At 47.1% G+C, this 13,043-nt stretch overlaps 2 protein-coding genes across 4 annotated transcripts in view; one reads left to right on the plus strand and one right to left on the minus strand.

Moving 5' to 3' along the window:
* Positions 1 to 39: 39 nt before the first annotated feature.
* Positions 40 to 3,587, minus strand: GEMIN7 (gem nuclear organelle associated protein 7). Of its 2 annotated transcripts, none has more exons than XM_040417188.1 (2): positions 3,392 to 3,587; positions 40 to 480 (listed from the first exon to the last, which is right to left on the minus strand). In XM_040417188.1, the coding sequence occupies exons 1-2, from the start codon at positions 3,422 to 3,424 to the stop codon at positions 127 to 129; spliced, it is 387 nt and encodes a 128-aa protein (XP_040273122.1). In that variant the 5' UTR covers positions 3,425 to 3,587; the 3' UTR covers positions 40 to 126. The 2 variants fall into 2 exon arrangements, with proteins under 2 accessions (XP_040273122.1, XP_040273121.1); XM_040417187.1 differs by having other exon boundaries at positions 3,386 to 3,586.
* A 61-nt stretch (positions 3,588 to 3,648) lies between these two features.
* CAAP1 (caspase activity and apoptosis inhibitor 1) overlaps positions 3,649 to 13,043 on the plus strand; it is a 64,842-nt gene continuing 55,447 nt past the window's right edge. Inside the window, exons 1-2 of one of the 2 annotated variants that reach the window (XM_040417184.1) lie at positions 3,649 to 3,925; positions 10,495 to 10,698. In XM_040417184.1, coding sequence (XP_040273118.1) covers positions 3,803 to 3,925; positions 10,495 to 10,698 — 327 coding nt within the window. In that variant the 5' untranslated portion in view covers positions 3,649 to 3,802. The remainder of the gene's footprint in view (positions 3,926 to 10,494; positions 10,699 to 13,043) is intronic. The other variant, XM_040417185.1, reaches the window with a different exon arrangement.

Raw genomic sequence — 13,043 nt, forward strand, 5'->3', positions numbered from 1 at the left:
TGCGGATACAACACTGAAATGAGACACAACAACATGGTGGCTGCCTGTATATGTAATAGCAAAGCATAACTCCTACAACTGCACCCTCATGCCTAGAAAGTGGTAGTAAACATTAAGAAGCAGTCCTTACAGATGAAAGGAGTAAGAAATAATATCTGGCCCACGAATAAGCGCTTCACTTTGCACACCAAGAGGTGTCTGCAGGTTGGAGACCTGAAAATTATGTCCCTCTATGTCACAGGTGTTAAATCTCCCGGCAGAAACGGTGACACGCTGGTAAAGTGTGAATGCAACTGGAAGACCTGAAGAGGCGAGAAGACTGCGAAGAAAGTGCAGGCGAAGAGTGGACCGGACTTTCTGATAGCCATCAGAGCCATGATGTGCCAAAGCCCGCGGTGAGGAGGGATCAAAACCACGCCCGGAAGGCGACGGTGCCCGGGGAAGGCGTATTATGGGAACCTGAGGAAGAAGTGGATGTTCCTAAAAGGAAAAAATAATAATGTCATAAGCACAGCAAAAAAAGTACGCTAGATATCTGGGATATATATATATATTTAATTGCAATACTGAGGCTCATAGATGACCCATAGGTCTCCAGAAGTCCCTTTAATAGGATGCCAGCATTGTAAGTCAGCTCATGAGAATTCTTCCATCAGACATTCCATGATCAGCTGTGAGTGGAAGCGTTTAGGAACATCTTAGCCATGTGCTGAGGAGCAGAGGACATAGGAGTCCCCAGTGCCCTGCTGGCTACAACTGCAAGGCTCCAAACCTACTCTGGCATTAATATCACCACAAACATTGTTCTACGGGTGACCTATCCTCAGGATAGGTAATCAGTATCTAATTGGTGGGGGTTCCCCTCCCCCGATCAGCTATTTAGGAAGGCACCAGAGCCCTTCTGGCAGCTTACCAAACACAGCACCATACATTTGACAGCAGTTGTGCTTGGTATTGCACTCAGCCCCATTCACTTCAATCGGACTGAGTGTGATACCAAGCACAGCCGCTAAACAATGTACGGCGCTATGAGAAGGCCTATATGCTGTGCTTGGTAAGTTGTGAGATGGCAGCGGTACCACTGCCTTCTCATACAGCTGATCGGTGGGGGTCTGACACAGGGCACCGATCAGATACTGATGACCTATCCAGAGAATAGGTCATCAGTATCAAAATTAGGGATCGACCGATTATCGGTTTCACCGATATGCAGGATTTTCAAAGTTATCGGTGTCAGCATCTATTTTGCCGATAATGAATCGGGAACAAGGATTGCGCCGCTGTCAGCGTGATCTGTGTTCCCTCAGCAGCACAGGGGAGAAGGAAGCAGTCTCTCCCTCCCCCTGTGCCACTGCCACCAATGAGAGAAGCGGAGGGGCTGTGGCCACTGTGCCACCAATGATGTTAACTCACTCATTCAAATTCGACATGAGGCGGGAGCTGGCTGCAGAATCATATAGCTGCACCCAACCTCTATGACAAGTAGCTGCGATCCATGGCAGTTAACCCCCGCAGCACCTGAGGTCGGGTGCGGCTATATGATTCTGCAGCCAGCACCTGCCTCCTGTATTTGAATTAATGGGTGAGTTATCTTCATTGGTGCGCGCCCCCCCAAACCCCAGTATTAAAAACATTGGAGGCGCAGTGCGCCCCCCCCAATATTAGTAATTGGTGGCAGTGGCCACAGGGTCCCCTCCCCTCCTCCTCATTGGTGGTGCAATGGCAGCTTCTGATCAGAGCCCCAGCTGTGTAATCCTGGGGCTCCGATCGGTTACCATGGCAGCCAGGACGCTATTGAAGCCCTGGCTGCCACGGTAATCTCCCTGCTGCTGTGTGCACTATGCATCGGGCAGCAGGAAGAGTGTAAAGTCCTATTCACCCTAATAGAGCTCTATCAGGGTGAATGTTACTAGGGTTGAAAAGATCCCAAGTTCTAGCCCCTTAGGGGGGAAATAGTTAATAAAAAAATAAAAATAAAAGTATAAATGAAAAAGATTTACAAAAAAAAAAAAAAAGCTAAACATTAACAATTAAGAAGGTTCATTTTCAACTGATGTGTAGGATTTTTTTTTTTTAAATGAAAATGCACAGAATATTGGTATAAATTATCGGCTATCGGCCTGAAAGTTCACCGATTATTGGTATCTGCTCTAAAGAAAAAAAATCAATCGGTCAATCCCTAATCAAAATCCCGGAAAACCCCTTTAACTTCAGCACAAAAACTGTGCACTGGGAGCTTCCCATCACAGGTTCCCATGGCTGAGCAGCTGTTATCAGGATTTGGTCTAGGTTCCTTAGTTCATGCTTCAGGATACCAAGATATTTCAAACATGTGTATGTTTCCAACTTTGTGGGAACAATTTAGGGAAGGCCCTCTTCTGTTCCAGTATGACTGGTCCATGAAGGCATAGCCAGGTGAGCTTGGTGTGGAAGAAGCGGGCTGGCCTTGACCTGAACCCCGATGAACTAGAACAGACATTGTGAGCCGGCCGTCTCAACCGACCTCACAAATGTTCTTCTAGATAAGGCCTCTTGCACACGACCGTATGTGTTTTGCGGTCCGCAAAAAAATATGGATGACGTCCATGTGCATTCCGTATTTTGCGGAACGGAACAGCCGCCCCTAATAAAACAGTCCTATCCTTGTCCATAATGCGGACAATAACAGGACATGTTCTATTTTTTTGCGGAACGGAAATACGGAAACGGAATGCACACGGAGTAACTTCCTTTCTCTGGCGGACCCACTGAAATGAATGGTTCCGTATACGGTCCGCAAAAAAACGCAACGGACACAGAAAGAACATACGTTCATGTGCATAAGGCCTAAATGAGCAAAGATTTTCCACAAACACCACAAAATCTTGTAGAAAGCCTTCCCAGGAGAGTGGACACCCCATCCATATTAATGTATAGAGAGTGGGAGGTCGGTGCCCATAGCTTTCTCCATGTACAGTACCTCCAGTACACACACAAAGGCTACATGCACACCACCATATGTTTTCTGCGGTCCGCAAAATAAAAATGGATGCCATCAGTTTGTTTGTTTTTTTGCAGATCCATTGTAACAATGCTTAAAACGGACAAGAATAGGACATGTTCTATTTTGTTTGCGGGGCTACTGAACGGACATACTGATGCGGATAGCACACGGCGTGCTGTCTGCATTTTTTGCGGACCCATTGAAAAGAACGGGTCCGCATATTATCCGCAAAAAAAAAACGGAACAGACACGGTAACAAACAACGTTCGTGTGCATGTAGCCTAAGGGACATACTTATTAAAGGGTACCTAAACCTTCATGTGAAACACAGGACAGACAGCAGCGCTTCTCAGATCTGCTGCCCGCACGACTACACCGAGCTGCAGCAGTCCACATACATACACTCACTCTCTTCTCGCTCATGCTTGAGTCACGTGACATCGCTTCCGCCTGACGCTGACGTCACAGACGCCTTATGGACACCGGAAACGGCTCTTGGTCAGTGAGCTTTAGATTTACTGCAGACGCACTGAAGCCACGAATGACAAGACACCAGCAATTCCTATACAAATGTGCCTCGCTTTGGCTTCCTCATTCTCCTCTCTGCCCTCACTTGCAATGGCTTCCCCAGTACGTGCGTCAGTTGCGCGTTGACGTCGCGCGTTGTACGGGATACCGCTAGGGACATGTCGCTGCAGAGCTGTAATAGGTGGAAGATGATCTGGAGAGGACTGTAGCTGGTGGCACTGGGAATTGGTTGTTTTCATGTGGAGTGCTCCCCCGGAGACAGCCACAGCTCGGTCTTCCTAGTACACAGCCATGACCGGCGGGAAGAAGAGCACCAAAGAAAAGAAGAAGAGGAGGAGGTCAGCCTCCTGTGACCCTGGCTCTCAGGGGGAGAGGAAGAAGAGGAGCACAGAGCCCAGCCAACAGGTCTTTATGGGGTGCTGGTGGTACATTCATTGTGAGGAGGGGGACTGCTCTAGGTCCATGCACATGCTGCAGAATCTGCATGAACATATAGAGCACTGCATCCTCATGATATGATGAGCACAGAGATCAGGCTTAGGGCTCATGCACACGACTGTATGTATTTTGCGGTGCGCAAAACACGGATCCGCAAACAATACGCATGTCGTTCATTTGCATTTCGTATTTTGTGGAACGGAACAGCCGATCGCCCCTAATAGAACAGTACTATCCTTGTCCGTAATGAGGACAATAATAAGACATGTTCGATTTTTTTTTTTTTTTTTTTTGCGGAACGGAAATACGAACATACGGAAAAAGAATGCACTCGTAGTAACTTCCACTTTTTTTGCAGACTTATTGAAATTGATGGTTCTGCATACGGTCCGCAAAAAAAGAAAAAAACGGGAAAAAATACATCTGTGCGCATGAGCCCTTCCTTATAGATTAAAGAGAATTTACTGACTGCAAGCAGAGATATTGAAAATGGCGAGGGATTGGAACAACAAAACAAATTATGATTAAAGCCTCATTCACATTATGGGATGCAAAGGAAAGCTTTGTAACTCGCTGGTTTGGGTTTACAAACCCCACGTTACTGCTGTGTGAATGAGGCTCAAGCTTTATTTTCTTAAATCTAGGAAATCCATTCAAGGCTAGATTCACACCAACGTATTTTGTCCGTTCCGTTTTTTTTTTGTTTTTTTTGAGGATAGGGTGCGGACCCATTCATTTCAATAGGTCCACAAAAAATGCGGACAGCACACCATGTGCTATACGCATCCGTATGTCCGTTTTATAGCCCCGCCAAAAAAAATAGAACATGTCCGTTTTAGGCATTGTTACAATGGATCCACAAAAAATAAAAAACGGATGACATACGGACGTCATCTGTTTTTTCATTTTTTTTTTGCGGATCCACAATTTGCAGACAGCAAAACACATACGGTCGTGTGCATGTAGCCTAAACAACATTTCTTAGTTTCAGGATTATGCCCCCTCTCCCGGTGACCAGATGAGTAGTGTTATAGTAGAATGTCCGGTCTAGTGTTTATGTCTCCAGACTCATTTCCTTGATTTGCCCTAAACGTCCGTTTTGTAAGCCAAAGTGATGACTGCATACAGGGTTAAATTTAATGTTGAGTAGATGCATCACCATTTAACCCGTGGATAGAAGCTACATTCACACGACATAAAAAAAAAAATTGACATGAAAAACGGACACGCTGTTTGTTTTTTGTGGGCATTTTTCCACCATTTTTGCATCTGTTTTCTCACCATTTGTAATGGGTGTTTTGCATCCAATTTTCATGGCTGTTAAAAATGGATGGCTTTAAAAAAATAAAATCCCAATCCCTGCGGTATACATAATGTCCCCTAGTGGCTCACAGCAGTAATAATGTCCTCCGTAGTGGCCCCCAGCGTGACCCACAGCAGTAATAATGTCCCATATAGTGACCCCCAGTAGTATTAATGTCTCCCATACTGGCCCTCAGCAGTAATAATGTCCCCCATAGTGGCCCCCAGTAGTAAGAATGTCCTCCAGCCATAATAATGTCCCCTATAGTGGCCCCCAGCAGTAAGAATGTCCTCCAGCCATAAGTGTCCCCCATAGTGGCCCTCAGCAGTAATAATGTCCTCCAGCCATAAGTGTCCCCCATAGTGGCCCTCAGCAGTAATAATGTCCTCCAGCCATAATAGTGTCTCCCATACTGGCCCTCGGCAGTAATAATGTCCCCCATAGTGGCCCCCAGCAGTAAGAATGTCCTCAAGTCATAATAGTGACCCCCAGTAATATTAATGTCTCCCATACTGGCCCTCAGCGGTAATAATGTCCTCCATAGTGGCCCCCAGCGTGACCCACAGCAGTAATAATGTCCCATATAGTGAGCCCCAGTAGTATTAATGTCCCCCATACTGGCCCACAGCAGTAAGAATGTCCTCCAGCCATAATAATGTCCCCCATAGTGGCCCCCAGCAGTAAGAATGTCCCCCATAGTGGCCCTCAGCAGTAATAATGTCCTCCAGCCATAATAGTGTCCCCTATAGTGGCCCCACAGCCGTAATAATGTCCTCCAGCCATAATAATGTCCCCCATAGTGGCCCCCAGCAGTAAGAATGTCCTCCAGCCATAATAATGTCCCCCATAGTGGCCCTCAGCAGTAAGAATGTCCTCCAGCCATAATAATGTCCCCCATAGTGGCCCTCAGCAGTAATAATGTCCTCCAGCCATAATAGTGTCCCCCATAGTGACCCCCAGCAGTAAGAATGTCCCCCATAGTGGCCCCCAGCAGTAAGAATGTCCCCCATAGTGGCCCCCAGCAGTAAGAATGTCCTCCAGCCATAATAATGTCCCCCATAGTGGCCCTCAGCAGTAAGAATGTCCTCCAGCCATAATAATGTCCCCCATAGTGGCCCTCCGCAGTAAGAATGTCCTCCAGCCATAATAATGTCCCCCATAGTGGCCCTCAGCCGTAAGAATGTCCTCCAGCCATAATAATGTCCCCCATAGTGGCCCTTTAGCAGTAAGAATGTCCTCCAGCCATAATAATGTCCCCCATAGTGGCCCTCAGCAGTAATAATGTCCTCCAGCCATAATAGTGTCCCCCATAGTGGCCCTCAGCAGTAATAATGTCCTCCAGCCATAATAGTGTCCCCCATAGTGACCCCCAGCAGTAAGAATGTCCCCCATAGTGGCCCCCAGCAGTAAGAATGTCCTCCAGCCATAATAATGTCCCCCATAGTGGCCCTCAGCAGTAAGAATGTCCTCCAGCCATAATAATGTCCCCCATAGTGGCCCTCAGCAGTAAGAATGTCCTCCAGCCATAATAATGTCCCCCATAGTGGCCCTCAGCCGTAAGAATGTCCTCCAGCCATAATAATGTCCCCCATAGTGGCCCTCAGCAGTAAGAATGTCCTCCAGCCATAATAATGTCCCCCATAGTGGCCCTCAGCAGTAATAATGTCCTCCAGCCATAATAGTGTCCCCCATAGTGGCCCCCAGCAGTAAGAATGTCCTCCAGCCATAATAATGTCCCCCATAGTGGCCCTCAGCAGTAATAATGTCCTCCAGCCATAATAGTGTCCCCCATAGTGACCCCCAGAAGTAAGAATGTCCTCCAGCCATAATAATGTCCCCCATAGTGGCCCTCAGCAGTAAGAATGTCCTCCAGCCATAATAATGTCCCCCATAGTGGCCCTCAGCAGTAATAATGTCCTCCAGCCATAATAGTGTCCCCCATAGTGGCCCTCAGCAGTAATAATGTCCTCCAGCCATAATAGTGTCCCCCATAGTGACCCCCAGCAGTAAGAATGTCCCCCATAGTGGCCCCCAGCAGTAAGAATGTCCTCCAGCCATAATAATGTCCCCCATAGTGGCCCTCAGCAGTAAGAATGTCCTCCAGCCATAATAATGTCCCCCATAGTGGCCCTCAGCCGTAAGAATGTCCTCCAGCCATAATAATGTCCCCCATAGTGGCCCTCAGCAGTAAGAATGTCCTCCAGCCATAATAATGTCCCCCATAGTGGCCCTCAGCAGTAAGAATGTCCTCCAGCCATAATAATGTCCCCCATAGTGGCCCTCAGCAGTAATAATGTCCTCCAGCCATAATAGTGTCCCCCATAGTGGCCCCCAGCAGTAAGAATGTCCTCCAGCCATAATAATGTCCCCCATAGTGGCCCTCAGCAGTAAGAATGTCCTCCAGCCATAATAATGTCCCCCATAGTGGCCCTCAGCAGTAAGAATGTCCTCCAGCCATAATAGTGTCCCCCATAGTGACCCCCAGCAGTAAGAATGTCCTCCAGCCATAATAGTGTCCCCCATAGTGACCCCCAGCAGTAAGAATGTCCTCCAGCCATAATAGTGTCCCCCATAGTGACCCCCAGCAGTAAGAATGTCCCCCAGCCATAATAGTGTCCCCCATAGTGACCCCCAGCAGTAATAATGTCCTCCAGCCATAATAGTGTCCCCCATAGTGACCCCCAGCAGTAAGAATGTCCTCCAGCCATAATAGTGTCCCCCATAGTGACCCCCAGCAGTAAGAATGTCCTCCAGCCATAATAATGTCCCCCATAGTGGCCCTCAGCAGTAATAATGTCCTCCAGCCATAATAGTGTCCCCCATAGTGGCCCCCAGCAGTAAGAATGTCCTCCAGCCATAATAATGTCCCCCATAGTGGCCCTCAGCAGTAATAATGTCCTCCAGCCATAATAGTGTCCCCCATAGTGACCCCCAGCAGTAAGAATGTCCTCCAGCCATAATAATGTCCCCCATAGTGGCCCTCAGCAGTAATAATGTCCTCCAGCCATAATAGTGTCCCCCATAGTGGCCCCCAGCAGTAAGAATGTCCTCCAGCCATAATAATGTCCCCCATAGTGGCCCTCAGCAGTAATAATGTCCTCCAGCCATAATAGTGTCCCCCATAGTGACCCCCAGCAGTAAGAATGTCCCCCATAGTGGCCCCCAGCAGTAAGAATGTCCTCCAGCCATAATAATGTCCCCCATAGTGGCCCTCAGCAGTAAGAATGTCCTCCAGCCATAATAATGTCCCCCATAGTGGCCCTCAGCCGTAAGAATGTCCTCCAGCCATAATAATGTCCCCCATAGTGGCCCTCAGCAGTAAGAATGTCCTCCAGCCATAATAATGTCCCCCATAGTGGCCCTCAGCAGTAAGAATGTCCTCCAGCCATAATAATGTCCCCCATAGTGGCCCTCAGCAGTAAGAATGTCCTCCAGCCATAATAGTGTCCCCCATAGTGGCCCCCAGCAGTAAGAATGTCCTCCAGCCATAATAATGTCCCCCATAGTGGCCCTCAGCAGTAAGAATGTCCTCCAGCCATAATAGTGTCCCCCATAGTGACCCCCAGCAGTAAGAATGTCCCCCATAGTGGCCCCCAGCAGTAAGAATGTCCTCCAGCCATAATAATGTCCCCCATAGTGGCCCTCAGCCGTAAGAATGTCCTCCAGCCATAATAATGTCCCCCATAGTGGCCCCCAGCAGTAAGAATGTCCTCCAGCCATAATAATGTCCCCCATAGTGGCCCTCAGCAGTAATAATGTCCTCCAGCCATAATAGTGTCCCCCATAGTGACCCCCAGCAGTAAGAATGTCCTCCAGCCATAATAATGTCCCCCATAGTGGCCCTCAGCAGTAATAATGTCCTCCAGCCATAATAGTGTCCCCCATAGTGGCCCCCAGCAGTAAGAATGTCCTCCAGCCATAATAATGTCCCCCATAGTGGCCCTCAGCAGTAATAATGTCCTCCAGCCATAATAGTGTCCCCCATAGTGACCCCCAGCAGTAAGAATGTCCCCCATAGTGGCCCCCAGCAGTAAGAATGTCCTCCAGCCATAATAATGTCCCCCATAGTGGCCCTCAGCAGTAAGAATGTCCTCCAGCCATAATAATGTCCCCCATAGTGGCCCTCAGCCGTAAGAATGTCCTCCAGCCATAATAATGTCCCCCATAGTGGCCCTCAGCAGTAAGAATGTCCTCCAGCCATAATAATGTCCCCCATAGTGGCCCTCAGCAGTAAGAATGTCCTCCAGCCATAATAATGTCCCCCATAGTGGCCCTCAGCAGTAAGAATGTCCTCCAGCCATAATAGTGGCCCCCAGCAGTAAGAATGTCCTCCAGCCATAATAATGTCCCCCATAGTGGCCCTCAGCAGTAATAATGTCCTCCAGCCATAATAGTGTCCCCCATAGTGACCCCCAGCAGTAAGAATGTCCCCCATAGTGGCCCTCAGCCGTAAGAATGTCCTCCAGCCATAATAATGTCCCCCATAGTGGCCCTCAGCAGTAAGAATGTCCTCCAGCCATAATAATGTCCCCCATAGTGGCCCTCAGCAGTAAGAATGTCCTCCAGCCATAATAGTGTCCCCCATAGTGACCCCCAGCAGTAAGAATGTCCTCCAGCCATAATAGTGTCCCCCATAGTGGCCCTCAGCAGTAAGAATGTCCTCCAGCCATAATAGTGTCCCCCATAGTGACCCCCAGCAGTAAGAATGTCCCCCAGCCATAATAGTGTCCCCCATAGTGACCCCCAGCAGTAATAATGTCCTCCAGCCATAATAGTGTCCCCCATAGTGACCCCCAGCAGTAAGAATGTCCTCCAGCCATAATAGTGTCCCCCATAGTGACCCCCAGCAGTAAGAATGTCCCCCAATGTCTCCTCAACTGTTATGTTTTTTAATAGTTTTTTTTTTAGACAACAAAATCCAAATGACCCCTCATTCACTTGTATGCACAGAGGCAGTCGCTCCTCTCTTGATGCTCAAGCGTGAAGACGTCACCATGCACTCTCAGCGCGATCACATGGTGACGACATTGTTTTTTTTTTTTTAACTCCTAAACGGCCACTTAGCACTAGTCTAGATGTTTTGAGCTGTCACAAATTCATATGGAGAATCATTGTATTCCTTTTTTAATGATTCCGTTTCTTCTTTCATCTGGATTGTCACATTTGACAGTACTGAATATAGGTTTGAATACTCTCGGAGTATTGTAGACTAATGTGCTTAAAGACTATTTATCGTCTCCAGGAACCCGAATCCTCTGCTCTGTTTGCTGGAACAAGAGAAGAAGATGTTGAAGAGCTAAGTGATATAGAAGAAGGAGGACTAGACCTGAGTGTGCCCCTGAAGCCTATAAGCTTTTACATCTCTGACAGGAAAGAGATGCTGGAGCACTGCTTCCGGGTACTTGGGGATAGGAAGCTGAAGAAGATGCTTCCTGATATGCTAAAGGTAAAAATACATTACTTTGCAGAATTGGCATTTAAATAGTTAAAGGGGTTTTCCAAGATCTTTTTAAACTGGTGGCCTATCCTCAGGATAGGTCATCAGTATCTGATCAGTGGGGGTCTGACAGCTGGGACCCCCGCCAATCAGCTGTTTGAGAAGGCATTGGCACTTACAGTTGCGCTGCTGCCATCTTGAAACTTTGCCTAGGCCAGTGACGTCACCTTCATCGGTCACATGGGATAGGTCATCAGTTAAAAAAAAATCTCGGAAAACCTCTTTAAAGACTGGGTACCTCTAGCCTGGTTTTCGATGACAGATCTACTTGGCAACCAGGATAGGTCATCAGTATCTGATCAGTGGGGGTCTGACAGCTGGGACCCCTGCCAATCAGCTGTTTGAGAAGGCATTGGCACTCACAGTTGCGCTGCTGCCATCTTGAAACTTTGCCTAGGCCAGTGACGTCACCTTGCTGACATTTTTACTTTTTTTGATATTAATCGAAATTGACAGAAATTTTTGAAAAAAAAATGACATTCTTCACTTTGTTGTAAAATGTTTCAAATAAAACTACATTTCTATATAAATTTTTCTCTAAATTTATTGTTCTACATGTCTTTGATAAAAAAAAAAATGCAATAAGTGTATATTTATTGGTTTGGGTAAAAGTTATAGCGTTTACAAACTATGGTGCAAAAAAATTTATTTATGCACTTTGACTTTCTGAGCACCTGTCATGTTTCCTGAGGTTCTACAATGCCCAGACAGTAGAAACACCCCACAAATGACCCCATTTCGGAAAGTAGACACCCTAAGGTATTCGCTGATGGGCATAGTGAGTTCATGGAAGTTTTTATTTTTTGTCACAAGTTAGCGGAAATTTTTTTTTTTATTTTTTTATTTTATTTTTTTTCTTCTTTCAACGTCTCATATTCCACTAACTTGTAAATCATTCAAAGAGGAGAGGGTAATAGCGTTGCGGCACTCACCAGGATACAAATCGATAACTTTTATTGAAGCTTCCTTAGAAGAAGATACATAGGGGTCCAGGGGCGGACACACTGTTGCAGGCGGCGACGGCCGTTTCGCGCGTGGGATCGCGCTTCCTCAGGCCGCTCAATACGTCATGACGCCAATGCGTTTTATATAGAGGCGGGCAGGGCACGGCCGACGCCGTCATCCACAGCTGTTCGCCCCTGAGGTAAGATGACATATAATATGATCGATAAGGCGAGGACTACCTCTGCCTGACCTAATAGAGCCGACATGTTCGCGTATACGTTCAAAAAGGGGACTCTCGCACTGTGTGTGTGATACCCCCAAAAAATAAGTGCCGCTGCGGACATGGTCAAGCAGGTGATCAACCAAAATTGGGACCTTTTGAGAGGGGATTCTTCTCTCAGTAGTGTGACAGACGAGAAACCTCTGATTGCATTTAGGAGATGCCCTACACTTAAAGATAAACTCGTCAGTAGTGTGTTTTCCACACCCAAGGGCGAGACTTGGCTAGGTAAGCCTAAGGGCAACTTCAAATGCGGTCATTGCTCGTTCTGCGCACTTAATATGTGTAGCAAGCATTTATTTTTTGGGGGTATCACACACATAGTGCGAGAGTTTATCAATTGCCGTACGTCCTACGTTGTTTACGTGGTCTTTTGTCCCTGTGGGCGTTTTTACGTAGGCAAGACCATACGTCCCCTTTTTGAACGTATACGCGAACATGTCGGCTCTATTAGGTCAGGCAGAGGTAGTCCTCGCCTTATCGATCATATTCGCATCGCCCATGACGCTCATCCGCGTTGCCTCTCCTTTGCAGGGGTGGAACATGTCCGTCCTATCCCTCGCGGGGGGGATCGGCATCGCCTACTCCTGCAGAGGGAGGCGAGGTGGATAATCCAGACGGGCGCCATGGGCCCAGCAGGCATGAACGACAGAAATGATATGTCTGTCTTTCTGTAAGCGATACGTGCTCTATGAATCTGTGTGTATATTCATAGATCTGCGTCCCTCTACGCTCGACTATGCGTCATTTCTTAGTTTGTACCATTTTGTATATTTATATTTATTTGTATCAATTTTTCCTTCATACCCGCTGCTGTAGGCCTTTTCTTCTGCCTTTTGCGCAATACTTGATTCCTCTGTCCACACAATTTATTATTGTTATATGTCTGTTCTTGATTATGCCATTGGTGCGCGCTTTCACCCCTTGTTCATAGGGATGTAGTATGCATTGTCTTTGTTTATGTCTCCCTGACTTATCCAGGTCCTTGCATACATGTCCCATGGTGTGGGGGTATAAGCAGGTGAATATATCCAATCTTGTATTTATGTTGCTATTTTGATTGCATGTA

This window comes from Bufo bufo, chromosome 2, assembly GCF_905171765.1.
Source record: "Bufo bufo chromosome 2, aBufBuf1.1, whole genome shotgun sequence".
In the NCBI taxonomy this organism is placed as follows: Eukaryota; Metazoa; Chordata; class Amphibia; order Anura; family Bufonidae; genus Bufo; species Bufo bufo.

Coding starts and splice junctions, on each gene's coding strand:
- GEMIN7 (XM_040417187.1), bottom strand. CDS start 3,424: ATGTCACGTGACTCAAGCATGAGCGAGAAGAGAGTGAGT. Junction 481..3,385: donor TGAGCGAGAAGAGAGTGAGT/GTATGTATGTGG, acceptor TTTTCCTTTTAG/GAACATCCACTTCTTCCTCA.